Raw genomic sequence first — 21,300 nt, 5'->3', positions numbered from 1 at the left:
TGACTATACTGTCAAAATCTAACCCCTCTGTCAGTGACTCTCACTCAATAGTTCTCTGCTTTCTACTTCTAATTCAATAGAATAAACATAACATTAAAATACAAAGGTATAAAAACAATACCATACAAGTATGTGGTTTAGGGAAACTCGAGTTAAATCTAACTCAAGTCGATCTCCCAATTAACATCAATTTATACCTTTCTCTTCTCGGTCTGATGAAGACGAAGTCTCGTATTCCAATCTGTCCATACCTAGTCTGGCAATGACAATCGCATAAATACAATATCAGTATATAAATTGATTCAAAACCTGTTCTGATCAATACTCAAATCAGTATATAATCTGATCCATATCTGAACAAGGTACAATCTAATTCATATCAACGATATCACGATACAATCGAAATCATTACTGAATCTGATCAATCTAAATCAACTGATGTTTCGACGGCATAACGATACAGTCTCGATAACCCCGTCAATCTCAACATCACAGAGATACTACCAGAATTCATAATCAGTATCAATACAATTCCTAATCTCAATATCGGTACACTTAAAATCAGTAATAACTCAACTCTGATATCAAATCTCAATCAATTCAACTCTGAAAATCATAACAATTGTATAACCAGTCTATTCTTTAATCTGAATTCAATTATACAATGCCTACTGTAGCAGAAACATCATATCTGATTCATATTCAATTCCGACAATATCATAATTTCAAATCATGTCTAAACGTAACAAAACTTACGTCCAGTTGTAGCCTGCGTTGATAGGAACACAGTACTGAAGTCGGATTTAAAATCGAACGGACGGATTCTTTGCAAATTGAATTCTAAAATCACGAAGTAACACTTCTCTCCAAACTCTCGATTTTCTTCTGAATAATCTGAAGGATAAACGAGTTATATATATATATATATATATTATATATATATATATATATATATATATATATTTACATACCATGCATGCAGCAAGGCAAGTGGCGTCGTGCATGTTCTGCACGTTGCGCACATATGTGCGCACAAAGTCGCGCATATGCGCCGGTAGTTCGAACCAGCATTCTGTCAGCTCGCGCATATGCGCCATCTACGTCGCGCATATGCGCCAAACATTCTGCCCATCCCGCGTATGTGCGCCATCTACGTCGCGCATATGCGCGAAAGGTTCTGCCTTTCTCGCGCATGTGCGCCCAACACGTCGCGCATGTGCGCGAGGACTTCTCCTTACATCTCATGTCAAATATTCTTTCGGCTCTCCCGGTCTGATCCGTTCCGTTTATAATCATCTCGATTAATAAATAAATCATTTCAGATTAATCTCATATTACAGTAATAAAATCTCGGGCCTTACAAATTATTACTTAAACTTTATTTAACATTAATATTCAAAATATTATTACTATTTTAATTATTAAAATAAATGCATATTTACAAATATATTTCTAATAAATATATTTAAATTAATTTTAATAAATGTAAATTATAATTATAAATATTTAATTATCTATCCAGTTATTTTAAGAATATATATTTATTTAGCATTTGGAGCATTTTGGTCATTAAAATAAAATTTACAAAATTAATCCATCATTTTAAAATCATACCAAACAATCATTTTAAAATCATACCAAACATCATGTTATTTATCCTACTATATTATTAATCCATATATCTCATTTTTAATCACTTTAATTATTAATCATTTACTTATCGTATCACAAGTACCAAACGGAGCCAAGAGTGATGTGTTTATCACTCAACAAAAGAGGAGAAAAATACTCAGTTTGACTCTGGATTGATCCAATTCGATAAACATTCTTAATTAGATTTAGAGTATAATTTTCGTTAACAATTATCTTAATCCCTACACTTCTTTCCTTATTAATTATGTTAGGTTAATTTTAACTGGTATAGGCTAAAATGTATAGTTTTTTGTGCATATTTATTGTGTGCCACACATATGTAGATAATCACACCAAAGTTCTATCATAAAATCTTACCGAAAAACCAAATTTCTATTAATATATTCATTATATTACATCATAATAATTTATTTTTAATTTAATTTCGTGGGAACTTTTTTTTTTCTTGAAAATAATAATTTTTTCGGGATTCTCTCCTTCCCCGAACAATGATAATCACAATAATTATAATTTTGGTATATTTGCATGGTCAAGGTTCACATTTTGTGTATGGCCAGATCAGTTATACAATGCCACTTGTCCCCCCAATCCGCCTATATATGCCAGGTTACAGTCCGCCAACCGATTGCACATACACCGCTCACGCACTAAAAAGGTGTAGGGGTCCTTGCGCCTTCGATTTATTGGTTTCTAGGCGCTCCTTCGTTGAATCCTCAGCCGATTTTCAACGAAGAAAAAGATGTTTATTGAGAGTTTTCAGGTAGACAGCCCGAATGTCAAGTATTCTGATGGTGAGATTCAGTCCGTGTACAATTATGAGACCACGGAGCTTGTTCACGAGAACAGAAATGGCACCTATCAATGGATTGTGAAGCCGAAGACCGTGAAATACGAGTTTAAGACCGATGCCCGTGTGCCTAAACTGGGGTAATTTCGTTGATTATGGCGTTAATGTGTTGCTGTTGCGAGATTATGGCACATGCATTTCAATTATTGTGTTTCATTTCGTGTCTTCTGATTTTTTGTGTTCTTGTCGTGGGTTTTGTAGGGTTATGCTTGTTGGATGGGGAGGCAACAATGGTTCGACCCTTACTGCTGGTGTCATTGCGAATCGAGAGTGAGTTTTTTTTTTTTTAATATAAATTTGGATATGGTTAATTTTTTTGTTTTTAAAAAATGGAATAGAATCAAACGTTTGTGGGATTTTGTTGGTGAATCTCAGAAGGAAATCTGTGAATTTGTGACTGTTGGTATAATATTTTCAAGACAAGATTCTACGGAAAACGGAAACAACTTTTTGGAATTTATATCCGTATTCCTTGTAAAACAAAAAGATTCATTTTTTCATGGTTTTTCCTTGGTTCTCTGTCATTTTGTGGAAGCGTGACAAAATTTTTGAGACATGGGTTGAATGATTTTCAGAGGGATTTCATGGGCAACAAAAGACAAGGTTCAACAAGCCAATTATTTTGGGTCACTCACCCAGGCATCCTCAATCAGAGTTGGTTCTTTCAATGGGGAAGAAATCTATGCCCCATTCAAGAGCTTGCTCCCCATGGTACAGTACCCCTATGTTTCCTCTGAATCTCTGATGTATATTTTAATATAATTTACATAAAGTATAAATGATTTTTGTTTTTGAATATGAATAGGTGAACCCAGATGATATTATATTTGGGGGATGGGATATCAGTAACATGAACTTGGCTGATTCAATGGGAAGGGCTAAAGTATTAGATATTGATCTTCAGAAGCAGCTTAGGTCCTACATGGAACACATGGTTCCACTCCCAGGAATCTACGACCCAGATTTCATTGCTGCAAATCAAGGGTCACGTGCGGACAACGTGATCAAAGGAACCAAGAAACAACAAGTTGAGCAAGTTATAAAAGACATTAGGTACTTAGTTTTAATGTTTTTTTTTATTTCTTCATGTCAATATATTATTGTATTCATGTCACTTGACTCAGGTTGGTGTCTTCTGCTATATAAGTCTGAACTTTACTTGGGCTTTAGGACGATGTTCTACTGATTTTGCATCTCTGTGTATTCTGTGGGGCATGCTGAAATATGTAGAATTGTTCCTTGGCTAATGGCGTTGAATTTGTTGATTTTTTCAAATTGGATTTTTTGCTGTGATCAAGTGATGGTGGAGTTCACAAAGTGCCACACACAATCTACTTCTTGAAATGAAATTAAGAAAATAAATATGTTTTGAGTGGTGTAGAAGAGATGAGGAACATCATAAGATCACTTTTTTCAGCTGGGGCAGCAGGCAATGCCAGAACTAAGAGTTCAAGTAGAATGAAACAACTTATATATACATCACACCCCAATTAATTTTTGCTTAATACATTGATTGATATATATAAGTTTTTTTTAAAGAAATCAGTTGGTGTGGTGGTGATTTTATCTGTCTTTTTGCAAAATGTTGAAAATTATGAAAAGAAGTGGGAAAGAGAGAATGTAATTTGACGGCTTATGCCTCGAACTACTTTGGTCCCCATCTTAAATTATTTGAACTCAGCCACTTTTTGGACAACTAGGCAACTATCATAACCCTTTAAACATATTCCAGAATTTTTTAAAAATATTTGTTTTTTTTTTGTTGAGAAAATAACGTCAAGATGAGTTTCTGAGTTTTGTATTAACTTGGAGAGCTCTATGATTTTGTTAGGGAGTTTAAGGAGAAAAATAAGGTGGACAAGATAGTGGTGTTGTGGACAGCCAACACCGAAAGATACAGTAATGTTGTTGTTGGTCTCAATGATACAGTAGAAAGCCTCATGGCCTCACTTGAGAGAAACGAGGCCGAAATATCTCCTTCAACCTTGTTTGCCATTGCTTGTATTCTTGAAAATGTGCCCTTCATCAATGGCAGCCCCCAAAACACTTTCGTTCCAGGTAAATTTAATAATCTTATAACCAAAATTTTAATGTCAAAAGTGGTAATTAATCATAGTCATCTCGATTGTCCAGGGCTGATTGATTTGGCGATTCAAAGGAACAGTTTGATAGGCGGAGATGATTTTAAGAGTGGCCAAACCAAGATGAAGTCAGTGCTTGTTGATTTTCTTGTTGGAGCTGGTATCAAGGTACATCACATTCTTTTGATAAACTATGCATCATGTTCAAGATTGTTTTGTATTTTTTTTGGGTGTGTTAATTTAATTTTGTTTACTGCTACAGCCAACATCGATAGTGAGCTATAATCATTTGGGAAACAATGATGGGATGAATCTGTCGGCGCCTCAAACTTTCCGGTCTAAGGAGATTTCTAAAAGCAATGTTGTTGACGACATGGTTGCTAGCAATGGCATCCTTTATGAACCTGGAGAGCACCCTGACCATGTGGTGGTTATCAAGGTATGACCACCATCAATTTTGATTTGCATATACATACTCAATACATATATTGGTAATTTGCATTCTGGTAATAGAAAATTTTGTTAAATCTTGATTAATAACCGCATTTCCTGTGGGGTGGATGAACGTATAGTATGTGCCATACGTGGGAGATAGCAAGAGAGCTATGGATGAATACATTTCGGAGATATTTATGGGAGGGATAAGTACCATTGTGTTGCACAACACTTGTGAGGACTCTCTTCTTGCAGCTCCAATAATCTTGGATTTGGTCCTCATAGCGGAACTCAGCACTCGAATTCAGCTCAAAGCTGAGGAAGAGGTATTTCTTGCAATATCAGCATTCGAATGTATAGTACTGAGTACTGACATTAAAGCCCGTTTCGATTTTGTGCTCATAGAGTTTTATATTTTCTTTTCATCTCCAATTTCACAGGGAAAATTCCATTCTTTCCACCCTGTGGCCACCATCCTCAGCTACCTTACCAAAGCTCCTCTGGTAAGTGAACTCCAAGGAATTTTTTTTTTTTTTTTTAATAAAATGGGAATCAAAATTTATTTTTCATGATAAAATAAATCGACATCAAGTCTAGTCCATTTCATACAATTTTTTTATGAAGATTCTGACTTTGGTCCCCCGGTCCAATATGGACCAGCAGCTGATAAAGTTGATGTGATCCTTTGATGTTGCAAACACCGTTGATAGCAAAACGTGTGGCTCATTATTTCAGACTTATTTATTCTTGTGAACATGAACGCTAAATCTTAAGGACCACTTAAATGATCGAGGCAACGCTTCATCGCATTTTGGTTTTATTTTGGGTATTTTTTTTGGGAAAACTTATTATAAAACTTTCAAATATATCATATAGGGTTATAAGTTTGCAAGCAAGCTCACATGTTCGCCCTGGACTTGGGTCTCTGTTATAATATTGTTGTATACGTTTTTGTTCTATAAAAATGGTTCACCTAGTTGATATAGATGTCCACTGCATTCTTTTCAAACATATATTTTAAGCCGATACGAAAAGGGTATAATAATAGAGTTGTTGTTTTGTGTTGAAAAACAGGTTCCTCCAGGTACTCCAGTGGTAAATGCACTTTCAAAGCAAAGGGCAATGCTTGAGAACATTCTCAGGGCTTGTGTTGGATTAGCTCCAGAGAACAACATGATTTTAGAATACAAGTGAAGAAAATTGCGGAAATATTATCGCGATATAAATATTTCCCGTTCTTGTTTATTTTCGGCTTTAATTTAGTACTCTCTAAGACAAGTATTTGTGTCTTTTGGTGTGTAGTATTTTTTAGTTTCTTGTAGTTATGAAATGACAGAAAACTATGCATTTTCGACTTTGCTCGTCTCGGTTAATCTATGGCGGAGCGAAAGCGGAGTCACATGGAGTCTTCTAGTTGTGAAGTGTTGTTTAATCTCTCTCTATATATACACATCTATCTATCTGATTTTCGTTTTGCCAAGATGTCTTTGGGCTGTAACATCTATTTTGGTTTGAAATTTGATCTATTACTATTTAGTATCGTGCCTGTAGAAATGATTTTCTATCATGTAAATTTATTTAGTTAAGAAACGTACTGGGTTTAACTCTTGGTACACCGAAGGTTGATTGTCTGGCTAATTTTTGAATGCCTTGACCAATGTAATGTCACTTGTACAGGTGGAACTGAATTTAAGTATAGAAACTTTTGTTTGGGCTCTTAAATTGAATAAGAACCAATAATATTCAAGTTGTTGCAGTGCCAAAAAATATCATGCGGTTGTTTCATATACATGTCTATAAAGTTAAGCTTCTTAACGTTCGTTAGGCCGGGTATAGGGATGTGATGTATTAAGTCGCTTGTGAGCTACTCATAGCTCGGTTCGATAAAAAATTCGTTCGATATAGTTTTTTAAATTTATCAGGCCGAGATTGAGTTTAAGAATATTCTGCTCGCGAGCTCAAACTTGGCTAGTTTGGTTTTGAGTGCAGAATATTAACGTGCACTGTCTCACATCGAAATTTGAGTGTAAGATAAATTATTAAAATGCTATAAAATGAGAAGCCGATTCCTTAAACTCTCATATCTTAGTTGACCTTTTCATTAAGAATAATCAACGAACTCGAAAATTATCTTGTTTAACGAGCTCGAAAACGAGATCGCTTAACGACCCGAGATCGAGCTATTAACGAGCTTAATAATTTTAAAATGAATCGAGCGTAAGGCTTATGATAAAAGCTCAAATCGAACTCGAGCATATATATACTTTAAACGATATGAGCTCGAGCCTGATATTATTCGGTTCAGCTCGTTTACACTGAGATCGAGCCTATAAATATATATATATATATATATATATATATATATCATAAACGAGTCGAGCTCGAGCCTGATGCTATTCGGCGGCTCGTTTACATCTCTAGTCAGGTTCAATGACACTGAGTTGAAACTCCCCCAATTATCTCAAATCAACTAATATATTCAATTATACGATTGCTGATATTAGCTCGTGCATATTGAGAAAATATAAGGTTGATCATATACTTCTTAGAGAATTAGATCAAATTATTGGTGCAACTTAATCTTTTTTTGGATAAATCGTTAGAATAATATGTCTAATAAAATTTAGAAAAAATTACGATTTTGGTTTGTATATTTACTTCTTTGATTTTGGTCATTTAAATTGGTCAATTCCAGTTTTAGCCTTATATATAATAACTTTTTAGTAATTTTAGTTTTTTTCGAGAAAAATGTTGATGTACACCGTTAAAAACATCAATATCATGTCGATGTGTCGTTATTATCACATCAATGTCATGTTGGAAAATTACTAAAACCGAAAAAAGATAACAAATTGAAATTGAAATTGAAATTGACAACAAAGATGTCAAATCACAAATAGGTAAATATATATGACAAAAATCATAATTTTATCCTAAAATTTGATATGACGTAGTTATTGGTATCATCATAACTTATTTTTGTAAGATTATATTTTAAAAGACAAAAACATATTTATTATTATAATGTACTTCCCAAATTCAAATGACATGGATTCCATGACATGTCCAAATTTACTCATTGATACTCTTTTCAAAATATCAAGTTTTTTTTTGGTAAGGATTATAGAAAAATCTTATTATATTATAAAAAATAGAATGTTTATTCAAATATATAATTTTTTAAAAATAAGATTTTAGAAATTTACAAACTACTCAACACACACACACACAAAAATAAACAGCTAAACCATGTATCTCTCCCCCGATTTGATACAACTCCAAATTCGTAGGATAAATTTCATAAGCAATTTCAAATATGATCTGCGGGACCTGTTAAATCAAGCAGACTCACAAGTTGACGTCGACTGACGATGGGATTTAGGTTGGGTACGTAGAATCATTGGTTACATTTCATAAATTATTCATGATGCGGCGGCGCCACCCTCTTCGCCCGAATTTCCCTCAAGTCCGGTGATCACTTCGATTCGATCGCAATTTTTTATGTTTTATTAATCCGGTAGCCTTGCCTTTCACTGCTGATCCGCCTATGTTACACTTGTCTTCTGTTTGTTTAATTGTTTTTGCTTAGGAAAGGTTGTTAATCATCCACTGTCCACCGTATAGTATGTAATCCTGTTTATAATTACTACATAATTGATGTACAAGTATTCAAGAAAATGATCCACCTATTATGTCGTCATCGGTAATTTTACACGAATGATGCAGAAGTATTCAAGAAAATGATCCGTCTTTCTGTCTTGATCGATATTTAATCTGAACATTTTTTATTTTATTTTAAGGTACATTTGAGGTATATTATAAGAATGAATAGTCCTGCTCTTCCTCAAATCATAAATGCTGGTTGGATAGTTGAAAGTGGCGGTGAACTGTATTCTAGTGAGAGATTTCAATGCTTCTTTATTGGATGCAAGAAGCATCAAAAGAGTTACAACTCCAGCTGCTTCAGAATGTGCACAGATGATGCATCTGTATCTCGTTCAGCATATGTACATCCCGTATTGTCTTCCTCCCACACTCCCCATGATGCCAATGCTTCTCAGACGAAAAATAGTAACTACACTCAGAATCATTTTTCAAAGTTTGTGCAGTGTTCTTCAATTTATCATGCATAATGCCTACCTACACATCAATATACATTTGCAGATGAATCTACTTTGATTCTGTTAAGACATGGACAATCAATGTGGAATGAGAAGAACCTGTTCACTGGTTGTGTAGATGTGCCATTAACAAGTAAAGGAGTAGAAGAAGCAATTGAAGCTGGGAAAAGAATTAGCACCTTACCTTTGGATATCATCTATACATCGACACTGATACGTTCTCAGATGACAGCTATGCTTGCTTTGACCCAACACTGCTGCATGAAGGTTCTTCGAATTTGGATTATTTTGTTTACATAATGTTGTAGCGTCTTAAGAATTTTACCGCTTTGGGTGGACATGAATTATTTGAAATTTGTGTTCAGTGCTGATTGTCAAATATATGTACCTCCTGTGAAAGATCTTAGAAATTTCAATTGAACACTACCATTGGGCCTTGGGTCAGAAAAAGCTTTAAAAATATTTATCCAGGGATACTCTATTGAGCAAACGTAATTATTACTCTTTCAGCATATTGAACAAGTTAATCATAATTTATTTTATTGACATAGAAATCCTTAAATAGGTCAAACTATCATATCACTCAAACGTAACGTTGCTCTACATGTACAATGGGAACAATAACCATGTTTTTTTAAATGGGAACAAGAACCATTTTCATTAAAGACCTATGTATTATTGTGGTGAACCTATTCAAAATCTTTTAGGTGCCTATAGTTATGCATTGTGAAATAGACCTGTCTATTATTGAGGTGAACCTACTCAAAATGATTCAGGTGCCAATAGTGATGCATTGTGAAACTGAACAAGCAAGGACATGGACTCAAATTTACAGTGAAGGCACCAAGAAGCAATCTATTCCTGTGGTTAAGGCATGGCAACTAAATGAAAGAATGTAATTTCATTCCTGAAATTTGGTTATGCTTCATGTCATTCAATTTTTTCGCTTTTAATTTTAGCAGAGCAGAGCATAACAATATTGATTATGTTTATAGGTATGGAGATCTACAGGGTTTTAATAAGCAGGAAACAGCTCAAAGATATGGTAGTGAGCAGGTTCATAAATGGCGTAGAAGTTATCATGTCCGTCCTCCAAATGGTGAGAGCTTGGAAATGTGCTTAGGAAGAGCAGTTTCCTTTTTCAAAGAGCTTGTAAGTGTGATGCCTATAATTCTTTTGCTATGACTGTTCTCATCATATGGGGATTTGAGTTGATAACAATTTAACAGATTGAGCCTCAGCTTTTGAGTGGAAGGCATGTGATGGTTGTAGCTCATGCAAATTCACTGAGGTCCATAATCATGTATCTTGATAAATTGACTTCCGAAGAGGTAACTATCAATTTTGTACTGGTACTAGGTATTTGATGTCATTTGATGGGTTTATTTCTCCAACCGTTCTCATCGACAGGTTATTAATTTAGAGCTCTCAACTGGTATACCTATGCTCTACATGTATAAGGAAGGAAACTTCATTCGGAGAGGAAGCCTCATTGGATCTAACGAGGCTGGTGTTTATGCTTATTCAGAGGTATTACCTTTTTCTGATTGCAGTATATAACACATGTAATTGTCATACTACATTACATATTAACAATTATTCCAATGTCCTTCTTGATTTAATCACATATTAGTACTAAAATAGAATGAAGGACTACTGACTATATAAATCCAGTATAAACTCAATTTGGTAGTATGGAGACTACATAAAATTCTATCAACTAAAGATGTATCATGGAATCTGTAAAATAATTTATTATATAATGGATTGAATTCACGATTCTATAAAATGTATATATAATTCATTAAACTTAATATGTATTCTACTAATCAGATCAATTAAATATAAACTATCACTAAAATGTTATATAATTATGAGAAATAATTGTAAATAAGCCAAAATTATAGATAGAATTCGACATTGCAAAGTTTGTTCTATGGAAAAGATTACTTCAAATAACTTAAATGGCTTCTCTGGCAACGGTTTTGACTAAAACGTCGCTGAGACTAGCTATGGTTTAACCGTCGCTGAGACTAGCTATGGGATATATAGAACTGTCGTTGCCATCAGTGATGGTTTACTCTTGAACCATAGTTGAATTCAAAGCCGTTGCTAATTTTGCCCTCCATGTAAATTTTTATGTCGCTGCGACCAGCGACGGTTTTGCTCATCGCTAAACTCAGCATTTTTTCGTAGTGTCTAGATGGGGAGTTATTTAAGAACTTGAGACAATAAATCTAGATTCAGGTTATGGTGACAAAACGGATGTAAAATATCTTTGGATTGTTCTGGTGAAATAAATGCTAGTTAATTGGTTTTAAATTTAGAAGAAATGGTTGCCAACATCACAGATAATCCTGCTGACGATGCAACTGAGATGCCACCGTAGTTTATGTCTGTTATTCTCAAGAATGCAATCAAAACATCAACAACACTTCATATTTTCATATCGCAATTTCATAAATCAACTCTCGAACTTCTGGAAACAATAAGAACAGCCAAAGATGAGATTGAATTACATATAATTTTTTTTAAGTAAAATAAAAAATATAATCATATTTGAAGAAAATATGATATGCAACAACAATTAATAATTTTAGCAAATTATTAATTTGTGATACGAATGGTACCATAGAGTTGCATAATGCTTTTCAGAAAACATATTATGATATTAATTTATCAAACTTATTATTTATCTTTTTATTTAAAGTTGGGATGGAGAAAAATTATGATCTGATAGAGGATATTAGTTATTGAGTATATATCCTCCATGTGAAATTTTTAGAAGCTGTGGTCACCAATTTTCTGAAATGAGTTGAGATGAACTGAACAGGCTTTCCCAACAGCTAATGGATTAGGAAAACAGTATCGAACCAAAGATGTAAATTGGCAGAATAGAATCGAAATAGTGAAACTTTGAGATAATAACTTTACTGGAGTATATTTCACTCCTGGTTCTGTAAGAGCTTTTGATCATATATACAAAATTCAATACGCGTCAGTCAATATCCATACAGATGAGTTGGCATCGATCAAATTTATTTATTTTGCTGCAGAGCCTGGCAATTTATAAGCAAAAGTTAGGTGAAACAACACAATGACGAGTGGAAGTTTGAAATTTTTCGCTCGAGTAAATCTCAAGATGCATAACCCGATGATGCCTACACATATGCTCAGCCTGATGCGTTTGGTGCAACTTTTTCAAACACGAGATGAACGATATGATCACTCTTTAGGCCAGTTTGAAGTCATAAATACACAAAGCTTGTTACTGTAGAATTTGTCTGATAATATGAAATCAGTTAGGATCTAAACAGTAAACTCTGTCCTCCCTATTCTGTCAGAAGTTTCATTTTTTCCATAGATGGAATTATGTTTAATCTTGCGTGATTATTCACTTCAGTTGTTGATTTGATATTGAATTTGAGAAATTGAACTACAACAATTTGCTTAGTTGAAATATTAGTTGTCGAATTTTCTATTTGTAGTGCATCGTGTTTGGATAAGGATATTCATGGACTTGGTAACTATGTGAATGACAAGGGTGTAAGTTGAGTCTCTGCACTTGCCTCTAGCTCGCGAATTTAAACTAAACTTCGGTTTTTCAAAAGCTTTTGAGGTATCTCAAGAATGTTTACATGCTGCTCATATTAGCTCACCCCAGTGGGGATGTACATGTTTAAACATGTAGGATGCAGTACAGTGAGTTTGACAAGATGACACGGAGAAGGTGGAAGGCATTGTAGGTGAGCCATAGTTCAGTTTAATCACATGCAACAATCTTCCTTGACTAACCAAAAGTTAGCTGCTTATTTTCGTGGAAAAATTTGTATGTGTACATACCAAAGGTTGCAACAATCAATAGGCGTCTCACTGCTTCATGTGTCCATCCCAACTCAAGAGAGCAAAATAAATATTATATATGAGTGTTGAGAATAATTGTGATGTCTTCTTGAGAGAGCTTGATAATTTATTTATCTTGGTCATACTCGGGGTCGAGATTGTGACATATGGATGTGCTATATTGGACGAATCACGTAATTTTGTCGTGTTTTTGTTGATTGTATTCCACTTTCTTGGTGTCTTATTCTCTTCACTACTCAATCTCTTTGTTTAATTCATAACAACTGGTACCAGTTTCTACGGTATTTGAAAGTTTGATGGGATTTCTAAGGAAATTATGTCTGGTGATGCTGGGTTTTAAAAGAGACCAGTAATACCTCTCCAGTTTTTCCAGGAATTTTCCTTGTGATCAAAATCAAGCTTGAGATGCAAATTGATGGCCGGACAAGACAGATCGGGACATTGAATCAACAAGTTTGACTGTAGAAATTTTACATTCTAGCAATTATAGATTAAATATTAGCTGTAAAACAAGAACTTCCATCAACCTGTAACAAGAAAGAAGCCGAAGAAGATGGAGGCTTATGAGTGGGAGCTACTTGACTTTTAGTTGTTAGGTGTAATTCAACTAATACTAATGAAAAATGTTGACACATTATCTGGCGGAGGCAAAAACCGTTGTAAAAAATAAAGTCCATCCTATCAAAGTCTCAGACATGTATGGAAAGCCGTTAGCAAACAACCAATTGCATCTCATGAAAATGTTGTTTAACTTGAAGATTGATGAAGCTGCTTCGGTGGCTGCACATATCAATGACTTCAACATGATTGTTTATCAATTAATATCGGTCGAAATAAATTTGATGATGAGATTCATGCCAGTTGCTCTTTTGGCTTCTCTACATGTTTCCACTATCAAAATTGATTTGCTGGTGTGCTGACTACGAAATATACCAATTTAAATATGAAAAACTAAATCTAACATCTAAAATATCAATTAAACGATGTGAGTTTTTGATTCGGCCATCAGTTATAATCTCCTCAGTTAGACGCTATGGATGAAGGATTGACTAAATTAAGGAAGGATAAATGAAGAAAAAAAATTTGCGAATGACATTAATCATCTTTATATCGTATCAAATACTAAACGACATTTGTTTATAATAGATAGAAAATATAGAGTTTCTGGTAAAGGAAACAAAAGGAAAGACAAAGCTAATAATTACACAAATTATTAAAATAATGATACATAATAAATTTTGAATCGTCTCATGTGATCTGTGTATATATGGTGGTCGTATGGTGTGTAGGCTACATGGCTTACTGGTGTCCAGGAATTCGGATTGCTTCAAGTGATCTAGAGCAGTTGGGAAGCCAGCATGTGTGTAATGTATTGTGGCATAATGTGCACTCGGCATTCTGAGGCAACTGCCTCAGGCGATTGGAGGCGATGCTCCAATCGCATCAAGCAGGGTGGATCCATGATTTTAGGTTTGAAGTCACATACTAAGTGACAGCAGTGTGCGGCATTCTCAGAACTACCAATTTCCAATGTGGCTTGCTGATTTCAATCTTCGGACTTGTGGTATGTATGTTAATTTTCTAGCTTTAGGATTTCAATAAAATTAAGAAAAAGAAATGGCTTAATAAACACAAAAAATGATTTTTTAAAAGTCAAAATCTAAGAATCAATTTTTTTTAATGATTGCACATTCTCTAATTAGAGCTGATGGGACGAGTCAGCCCGCAATCCACCATTTGGCAAGTTGGGTCGGGCTGCCATCTGGATGGGTTACCGAACCAGCCCATCTATTTGACGGGGTGAAGCAGACTAATTCGTCAATTTTTGGTTATATTAGGCGAACTGAGGCGAGCTGACCCGCAATCCATCATTTGGAGGGGTAAGACGGCTTGTCATTTAGTTGGGTGGGTTGGAAAATTGCAACCCAACTCACCTATTTTGTGGGGGGGGGGGGGGGCAGGATAGGGTAAGCCAATCCGTCGAATCCAATCTATTTTGACAATCCCTAAGTGATTTCTTTTTTGAGTAAACAATATAATATAATTAAACAAGGTCATAGACAATTTCATCGGAAATTTAAAAAAAGTGCGGGAAAGAACATTTTTTTCGACAAAACAAAGAAACAACTCCCTTAAATAACGTATGAACAATCGTGTAACAAAAACAAAAACAAATATTGAATATCCAATTCTACGATATTCCAATCTTCAACTTATAGTAATCCAATTGGGGAAGAGTCTTGTGATGCAGCATCTATGGAGTCAATAATCACTAGAGAATCTGATTTAAGGATTATGTCTGCAAATTGCAAATTTTTTATCCAACTGTGAGCCTCTTGAATCCCTAAAGCTCCACAATCCATGGATTGGATATACCAATAGCTGCCACTCCTGCTCCTTGGTCATTTTGGATAATGCATCCATAGCCTGCTTTACCGTTGTTCGTGAAAACCGCTGCATCGACATTGCATTTCACATGGAAATCCTCCTTTGGTTCATTACGACATATTTAGCCGTTTATTTATAAAACTAACCGAAATCAAACCAAATAAATTGTTACAAATGGTTTTTAAAAATTAAAATAGAATTTTGAATTATCCAAATCTAATTTCTGAAATAAATCGATTTAGCGGGCTATTCTATTTAACCGAAATTTTACTCACATGCTCTTTCAATCTTTATAATATAAAAATAATACATGTAGATAAAATTGTTTTTTTTCCATCTTTTATATTTCGCTCTTTCCGATTTTAGTTTGCTTTAATATCTAAATTAAGTTCTAGTAGTATATCTTATTTTTTTTGGCAATTTTGATAATATGTTTTTCAATTTTAGTCAATATTATAGAAATATTTACGTGATATTGAACATATAAATGCCAGTGCTATATCAATGTCACGTAGAAAAAAAGACTACATCGATGACAATATATATGAGTAATTTTTTATTTTTTAAGATATAGAAACAATATAAGAATCTAACGTACTTTTTATGGTATAAAATTTAATATATTGGAAAAAGAAGTATGGCCACAATACATAAGGTGGCCAGTGGCCAGCCAATGGTAAGAGTGTTTAACCACTTAAATTCTCCATTCCCCGAAAGACTTGGCGGCAATTTCTGATCACATTCAGCCAAAAAATAACAAAAATTTCCGCAAAAAATTATTTCGTGAATCGAATAATCCATGTTTTTTCACAAAGAAAACAAAAAGTCAACACAAAAATCGATAAAAGAACACAAAAATTCATAACATTTATATTCGCAATCTTGATTAATTAAATAATTAAGGCACAATCTCTTTTCTTGACAATTAATACGATTCACTAGAATTTTACATTGGAAATCCACAAAGGAAATACATTGATTATGAGTTGTCACATTATTATATTATATTATATTATATTATATTTAATATTTTAATTAATATTGTGAAAATTAAATATGCAAATTTAGATAAAAGATTGTTTGTCTTTGAATCCTGCAAATTGTTAGAAGTCTGGTTTCATGGCTACGGCCACCTGCAGCTGTTCCAGCAATCCCACGACCACCCCAGAAAATTCTGTCAAATGCGATAAGAAAAAGAAGGTAATTATTATTTTATTCTCCTTGATTTATTGAAAATATAAGTATTTTTTTATTATATTTGATATCGCTTCTTCATAATATCAATAATTTTTGGATGAAGTCTATCATTCCAAAGATTTTTGGTTCAAAGAGAGATAGCAGAGAGGGTTCAGAAGAGGACCTTGTTCCATCTGATGGAAATGAAACTGGTTAGCTCTTTCATTTCTTTCCCAGAAAATTTATGATGATGATGATGATATATATATATATATATATATATATATTCAAACGTCACATAAATAAATTTCAATCATTTTTTATATTTTTTTGGATTGTTTGGGGAATATAGATTTGGATAAAAAGATCATCACATCAAGGAAGAAAACTTTCTTGGAGACGTCAAGTTCCGCAAGGCAAGGTTTTCAAGGTAAGAATCGTTAGCATTACGGCCAAAGAATCATGTATTTGACGTACTGACGATATTAAATCAAATCAAATTAGTAGTTTCATGTTTTCTCGAAAACAGATGTTATGATCATCTTATTTGTGTCTAACATATACAAATAATAAAATATATGTGTGTGTGTTCAGATATGTATTATTATTCCTTTTATTAGTATTGATCAGTCATCAGCATATCAGTTATAGTGAACTTTTGATTTTTGTATTTTCCTTTGAAAAAATCATATTTTATACGCTATATATTAAAGAACATAATAACTTAAGTCAATCTTTATATATATATACGTATGTATGTGTGTCTGTGTGCATTTTTGTTTGGTCACCTAACAAAAGACTAAAAATTGAGTGCGTTGAGCTTTGATATATTATGCATAGATATTGATAGAACATTTCTATTAATTGCAAACAGTTCTATTCCAGATAATTTACACTATTACACTGAAGCATGCGTTTTTTTATTACATTCATAGTATGTTTTCTCTATACAACAAACACTCATCCAAATTAAATATAATTTCAAATAGTTTTTGAACAGTTTGTGTTGTGTGTGTGTGTGTGTGCACTCTCAGGAAGGCATGGTGCCGGGATCGAAGGCCTGAACCTGTCGTGTTATGATGATCTAACAATGGAAGAACCTACTGTAATTCAAGACATTCGGTATAAATTATTGCAAGTGATACTATATTGTTTTCAGAAATTTTTTGATTCTGTATGCTATATATATCGAAAAACTGTAGGGTTTTCGCAGCGACATGGAATGTTGGGGGGAAGACTCCTAACCCGGAACTCAATCTTGAGGATTTCTTGCAGTTGGAGGGTTCTTCAGACATTTACGTGCTCGGGTACGCCCACGAATTTCGCTTTTATATACTCAACTCAACTCAACATATGTACTAGAATAACTCGTAAAGGAGAACATGAGCGTATGAAAAATCTTGCATGTCTCTGGAGAGAGAGATATTACTTTGTATAACGATAAACAGTTTCCATTGCCTATCTTGAAATGCATAGTTTATTAAAATTAATACTGAACAAAAAATGAGAAAAATTAACTATTTAATTTTTTTTTTTTTGTTTAACTGGCTTTTTGATAATTCAGTGTCTTAAATATTGTTCTACACTTAGAACTGTGTTTATATGAAATACTCGATTTTTATGCGTCGTCCTTGGGTAAGACCTGTGGTTTTAGCTAATGAGAAGGAAATAAAGAAAAAGGTCAAAGATTATAATTAAAAAAAATTGCTTAACCTGCGAGTTATATTTCTAACCCACCCAACCAACTTTGTTTTTTCATGAAAATAGTTACATTTTATGGAAAATAGTTTTTTTGGTCCACTTAACTTGTTCAATTTTATTATTGGTTCCTTATATTTTTCATAGTTGGTTTTGGTACACTTCAAATTTAATTTTCCTCTATTTTGGTCAAATTACTTAAGTTACACAGAGAAATATGTTGACATAACATAAAAAATTGTTAACTTGTCATATGTCATCTTAGTAAAACTATAACCAAATAAAGTGTCTAAACCGAACTTTTACGATGCAAGTTAATTAACCAAAATCCAAAATTTTACAAGTTAATAAAAAAAAAACAAATCATTTTCCCTAAATTTTATGTATCCTTACTCATAACTGCCCCTAGCTAGCTAGCCATCTTTATTTTATGGAACTGTTGAGGAGTGAGTTTTCTACTGTTGCATGTATTTTTAGGTTTCAAGAAATTGTTCCATTAAGCCCTGGAAATGTACTAGTAATAGAAGACAATGAGCCAGCATCAAAATGGCTTGCACTTATAAGCCATGCACTCAATAAACAATACCATGAATCAGCCTACTCTTCAGATTCAAGCACAATTCAGTACATTCGAATTACACGAAAACCGAATCGAAATCTAATCTCTTTAGCAAGCCATCTTTGAAAGCGCTCAACAAGAATCTGAGGGCAGAGAATAATTTCGTAAAGAGGTGCAACTGTTCATGGGATCCCACAGTTTCGAATAGAAGGCGAGCAATGAAGCTTAGTGATCCAGCTTGTGCATCGGAACCTGATGTTCGTGATCCGAATGTAGATGAATTCCTTTCAGCAGCTGAAAGTTGTATGCTTAAAAAGTTCAAGTATCAAGTGGTGGCTAGCAAGCAAATGGTGGGGCTCTTCGTTTCGATCTGGCTCGAAAACAACTATTAAAGATATTGGTCATGTAAGAATTTCTTGTGTTGGAAGAGGAATCATGGGCTATCTGGGCAATAAGGTGATATAAATATAACATCCATATCCCTTTGATTCATTGGCCTGTATATATTATGCTAAAAAAAAATTACTCAATTGGCTTGTGTTGCAAGGGTTTCAACATATGTATATATCTTCTTTGCAGGGCTGTATATCTATAAGCATGACATTGCACCAAACAAGCTTTTGCTTCGTGTGCAGTCATCTGGCTTCCGGAGAGAAGGAAGGAGACGAGTTGAGAAGAAACGCCGATGTAGCTGAGATCTTGAAGTCCACACAATTTTCTAGGATTTGCAAATCCCCTATCGGCCGAATGCCCCAAAGAATCATCGGTCACGAGTAAGCAATACATCATGCATGTGATATCGTTTCAAGAACTCGAGTATACATTCGAATATCTATTTTTCGACGAGCAAATAGAACTTAATTTTACATAAAAACCCAACTGATGAATGGTAATCTGTCAACAATTTTTCAGCCGTATGATCTGGCTAGGGGACTTGAATTATAGAGTGGGTTTGAGCTACGAAGAGACGAGGCTCCTGTTAGAGGACAATGATTGGGACTCACTCCTGGAGAAAGATCAGGTGGTTTATCACTGTTCTAATTGCTTTAAACTCAACCAAATTATTTAAAACGGTTTTCATGACTCATCAGTTATATATACCTCCTACTAATTGAATGGATGATACACAGCTGAATACGGAGAGAGAAAGTGGAAGAGTGTTCAGTGGGGTGGAATGAGGGTAAAATCTCGTCGCACCCACTTATAAATACTCCCATAACTCAGATTCATACACAGGAGAGACTGTCAAATCCCAGAAGAAACGAAGAACCCCTGCATGGTATGATATACATTCCGAAACCCTTCATTTATTACGACCAATCATCCGATGGATTTGGGTTATTACATAAGAGTGTCATGTGAATGCTATCCATATATCGTTCTGAATTCTTGATGGATGTTCATGAATTCCAGGTGTGACAGAATTTTATGGGCGTGGAAGTGGCATAGAACAACTGTCTTATGTACGAGGAGAATCGAGATTTTCCGATCATAGGCCAGTTTGTGCTGTGTTTGCTGTGGAAGTGGAGACCAAGATTAACAGAACAGTATTTCGAAATTATTGAAAAAAGGTTATTCCTGCACAGCCACAAATTTAGAATACGAAGACGTGCTACTCCAAAGGCACAGCTTTTTATGAGCTTTAGTTGCATTACTCTTATTTATAACAATTATCATAATATAGTACCTTCAGACTACAACTAGCATGAGAAACTGCCGAGACTTCTGTATCGAACTTCTAGTAACTGAGTATCTTCTTGCCGTAATGGAGAATTGTTCATGGTTCCAGATTTCGGCTTCTGATTTCAGTTTCAGTTCATGATTCGAACAGTCATTGTCAGGTCTATGTATATCAGAACATGGATTGTTGCCCCTCATTTCGAAAAATAAGTGTTTCAATTAGTTTTTATTTTATAGATAGAAGTTTCCTGGGCATTCTCATCACAAGAATGTTAGAATTGTAGCAACATTTTTTTAAAAACAGTGGCAAATACGATTAACATTAAGCAATAAAATTTAATATTTATTAGAGTAGAATGAAGAATCTGCTAAGTATTCATTTACAAGGCTTATTAAAGTACAACAATTGAACCAAAATAGTGGAAAATGCCCCTTGTTAATGGCCAGATCAAGTATATGTCCCATTTCAACATATAATTAGTAACATACATTTCGATTATTATACCCCTCTTTTTGTCTAAATTGAAGCATACTGTTCTAGTTTTCGAATCCAGCGAACTGCGTATATTGAGAATAGGCTTCTTCGGTAGCCTGCATTCCAATCGGCGCCCGCGTCACATAATCTGGAATATCAAATGCATCCACAAGTTCCTTTGCAACATTCTTTACTTGGAAGCTTAGGTATTCGCTCAACTTGTGTATTGCCTGGAAATATAGAAATGCCAACAAATGATAATCCTATATTCAAAACTCAAAATACCAACTTTCAGCAAACAAAACCATCAGATATTTGGCTGT

The 21,300-nt window shown here is 34.1% G+C and overlaps 2 protein-coding genes and 1 pseudogene across 9 annotated transcripts; all 3 read left to right on the top strand.

Moving 5' to 3' along the window:
* Positions 1–2,271: 2,271 nt before the first annotated feature.
* On the top strand, positions 2,272–6,498 carry LOC142534810 (inositol-3-phosphate synthase). The gene is made up of 10 exons (XM_075641536.1): positions 2,272–2,580; positions 2,702–2,770; positions 3,076–3,211; positions 3,306–3,553; positions 4,332–4,558; positions 4,634–4,749; positions 4,844–5,020; positions 5,154–5,342; positions 5,457–5,519; positions 6,091–6,498. The coding sequence occupies exons 1-10, from the start codon at positions 2,393–2,395 to the stop codon at positions 6,208–6,210; spliced, it is 1,533 nt and encodes a 510-aa protein (XP_075497651.1). The 5' UTR covers positions 2,272–2,392; the 3' UTR covers positions 6,211–6,498.
* Positions 6,499–8,266: 1,768 nt separating this feature from the next.
* LOC142534814 (2,3-bisphosphoglycerate-dependent phosphoglycerate mutase 1-like) lies at positions 8,267–13,638 on the top strand. Of its 8 annotated transcripts, none has more exons than XM_075641539.1 (9): positions 8,267–8,487; positions 8,606–8,719; positions 8,817–9,087; positions 9,181–9,404; positions 9,914–10,032; positions 10,133–10,289; positions 10,367–10,468; positions 10,548–10,667; positions 11,971–12,137. In XM_075641539.1, exons 2-9 carry the CDS (start codon positions 8,708–8,710, stop codon positions 12,055–12,057), a joined length of 1,092 nt encoding a protein of 363 aa, XP_075497654.1. In that variant the 5' UTR covers positions 8,267–8,487; positions 8,606–8,707; the 3' UTR covers positions 12,058–12,137. The 8 variants fall into 8 exon arrangements, 7 of the variants coding, with proteins under 7 accessions (XP_075497654.1, XP_075497653.1, XP_075497660.1 ...); XR_012817214.1 differs by lacking the exon at positions 11,971–12,137 and adding exons at positions 12,626–12,883; positions 13,275–13,638 and having other exon boundaries at positions 8,268–8,719; XM_075641538.1 differs by having other exon boundaries at positions 8,267–8,719.
* Positions 13,639–16,484: 2,846 nt separating this feature from the next.
* Positions 16,485–20,461, top strand: LOC142534815 (type I inositol polyphosphate 5-phosphatase 5-like; annotated as a pseudogene).
* The last annotated feature ends 839 nt before the right edge of the window (positions 20,462–21,300 follow it).

Source organism: Primulina tabacum, unplaced genomic scaffold, assembly GCF_025594145.1.
Source record: "Primulina tabacum isolate GXHZ01 unplaced genomic scaffold, ASM2559414v2 Contig697, whole genome shotgun sequence".
NCBI lineage: Eukaryota > Viridiplantae > Streptophyta > Magnoliopsida > Lamiales > Gesneriaceae > Primulina > Primulina tabacum.
This window is presented reverse-complemented; position numbering and strand designations above follow the sequence as displayed.

Coding starts and splice junctions, on each gene's coding strand:
- LOC142534810 (XM_075641536.1), top strand. CDS start 2,393: ATGTTTATTGAGAGTTTTCAGGTAGACAGCCCGAATGTCAAGTATTCT. Junction 3,212..3,305: donor TCAAGAGCTTGCTCCCCATG/GTACAGTACCCC, acceptor GAATATGAATAG/GTGAACCCAGATGATATTAT. Junction 3,554..4,331: donor CAAGTTATAAAAGACATTAG/GTACTTAGTTTT, acceptor TGATTTTGTTAG/GGAGTTTAAGGAGAAAAATA.
- LOC142534814 (XM_075641539.1), top strand. Junction 9,405..9,913: donor CCCAACACTGCTGCATGAAG/GTTCTTCGAATT, acceptor AAAATGATTCAG/GTGCCAATAGTGATGCATTG. Junction 10,033..10,132: donor TGGCAACTAAATGAAAGAAT/GTAATTTCATTC, acceptor TTATGTTTATAG/GTATGGAGATCTACAGGGTT.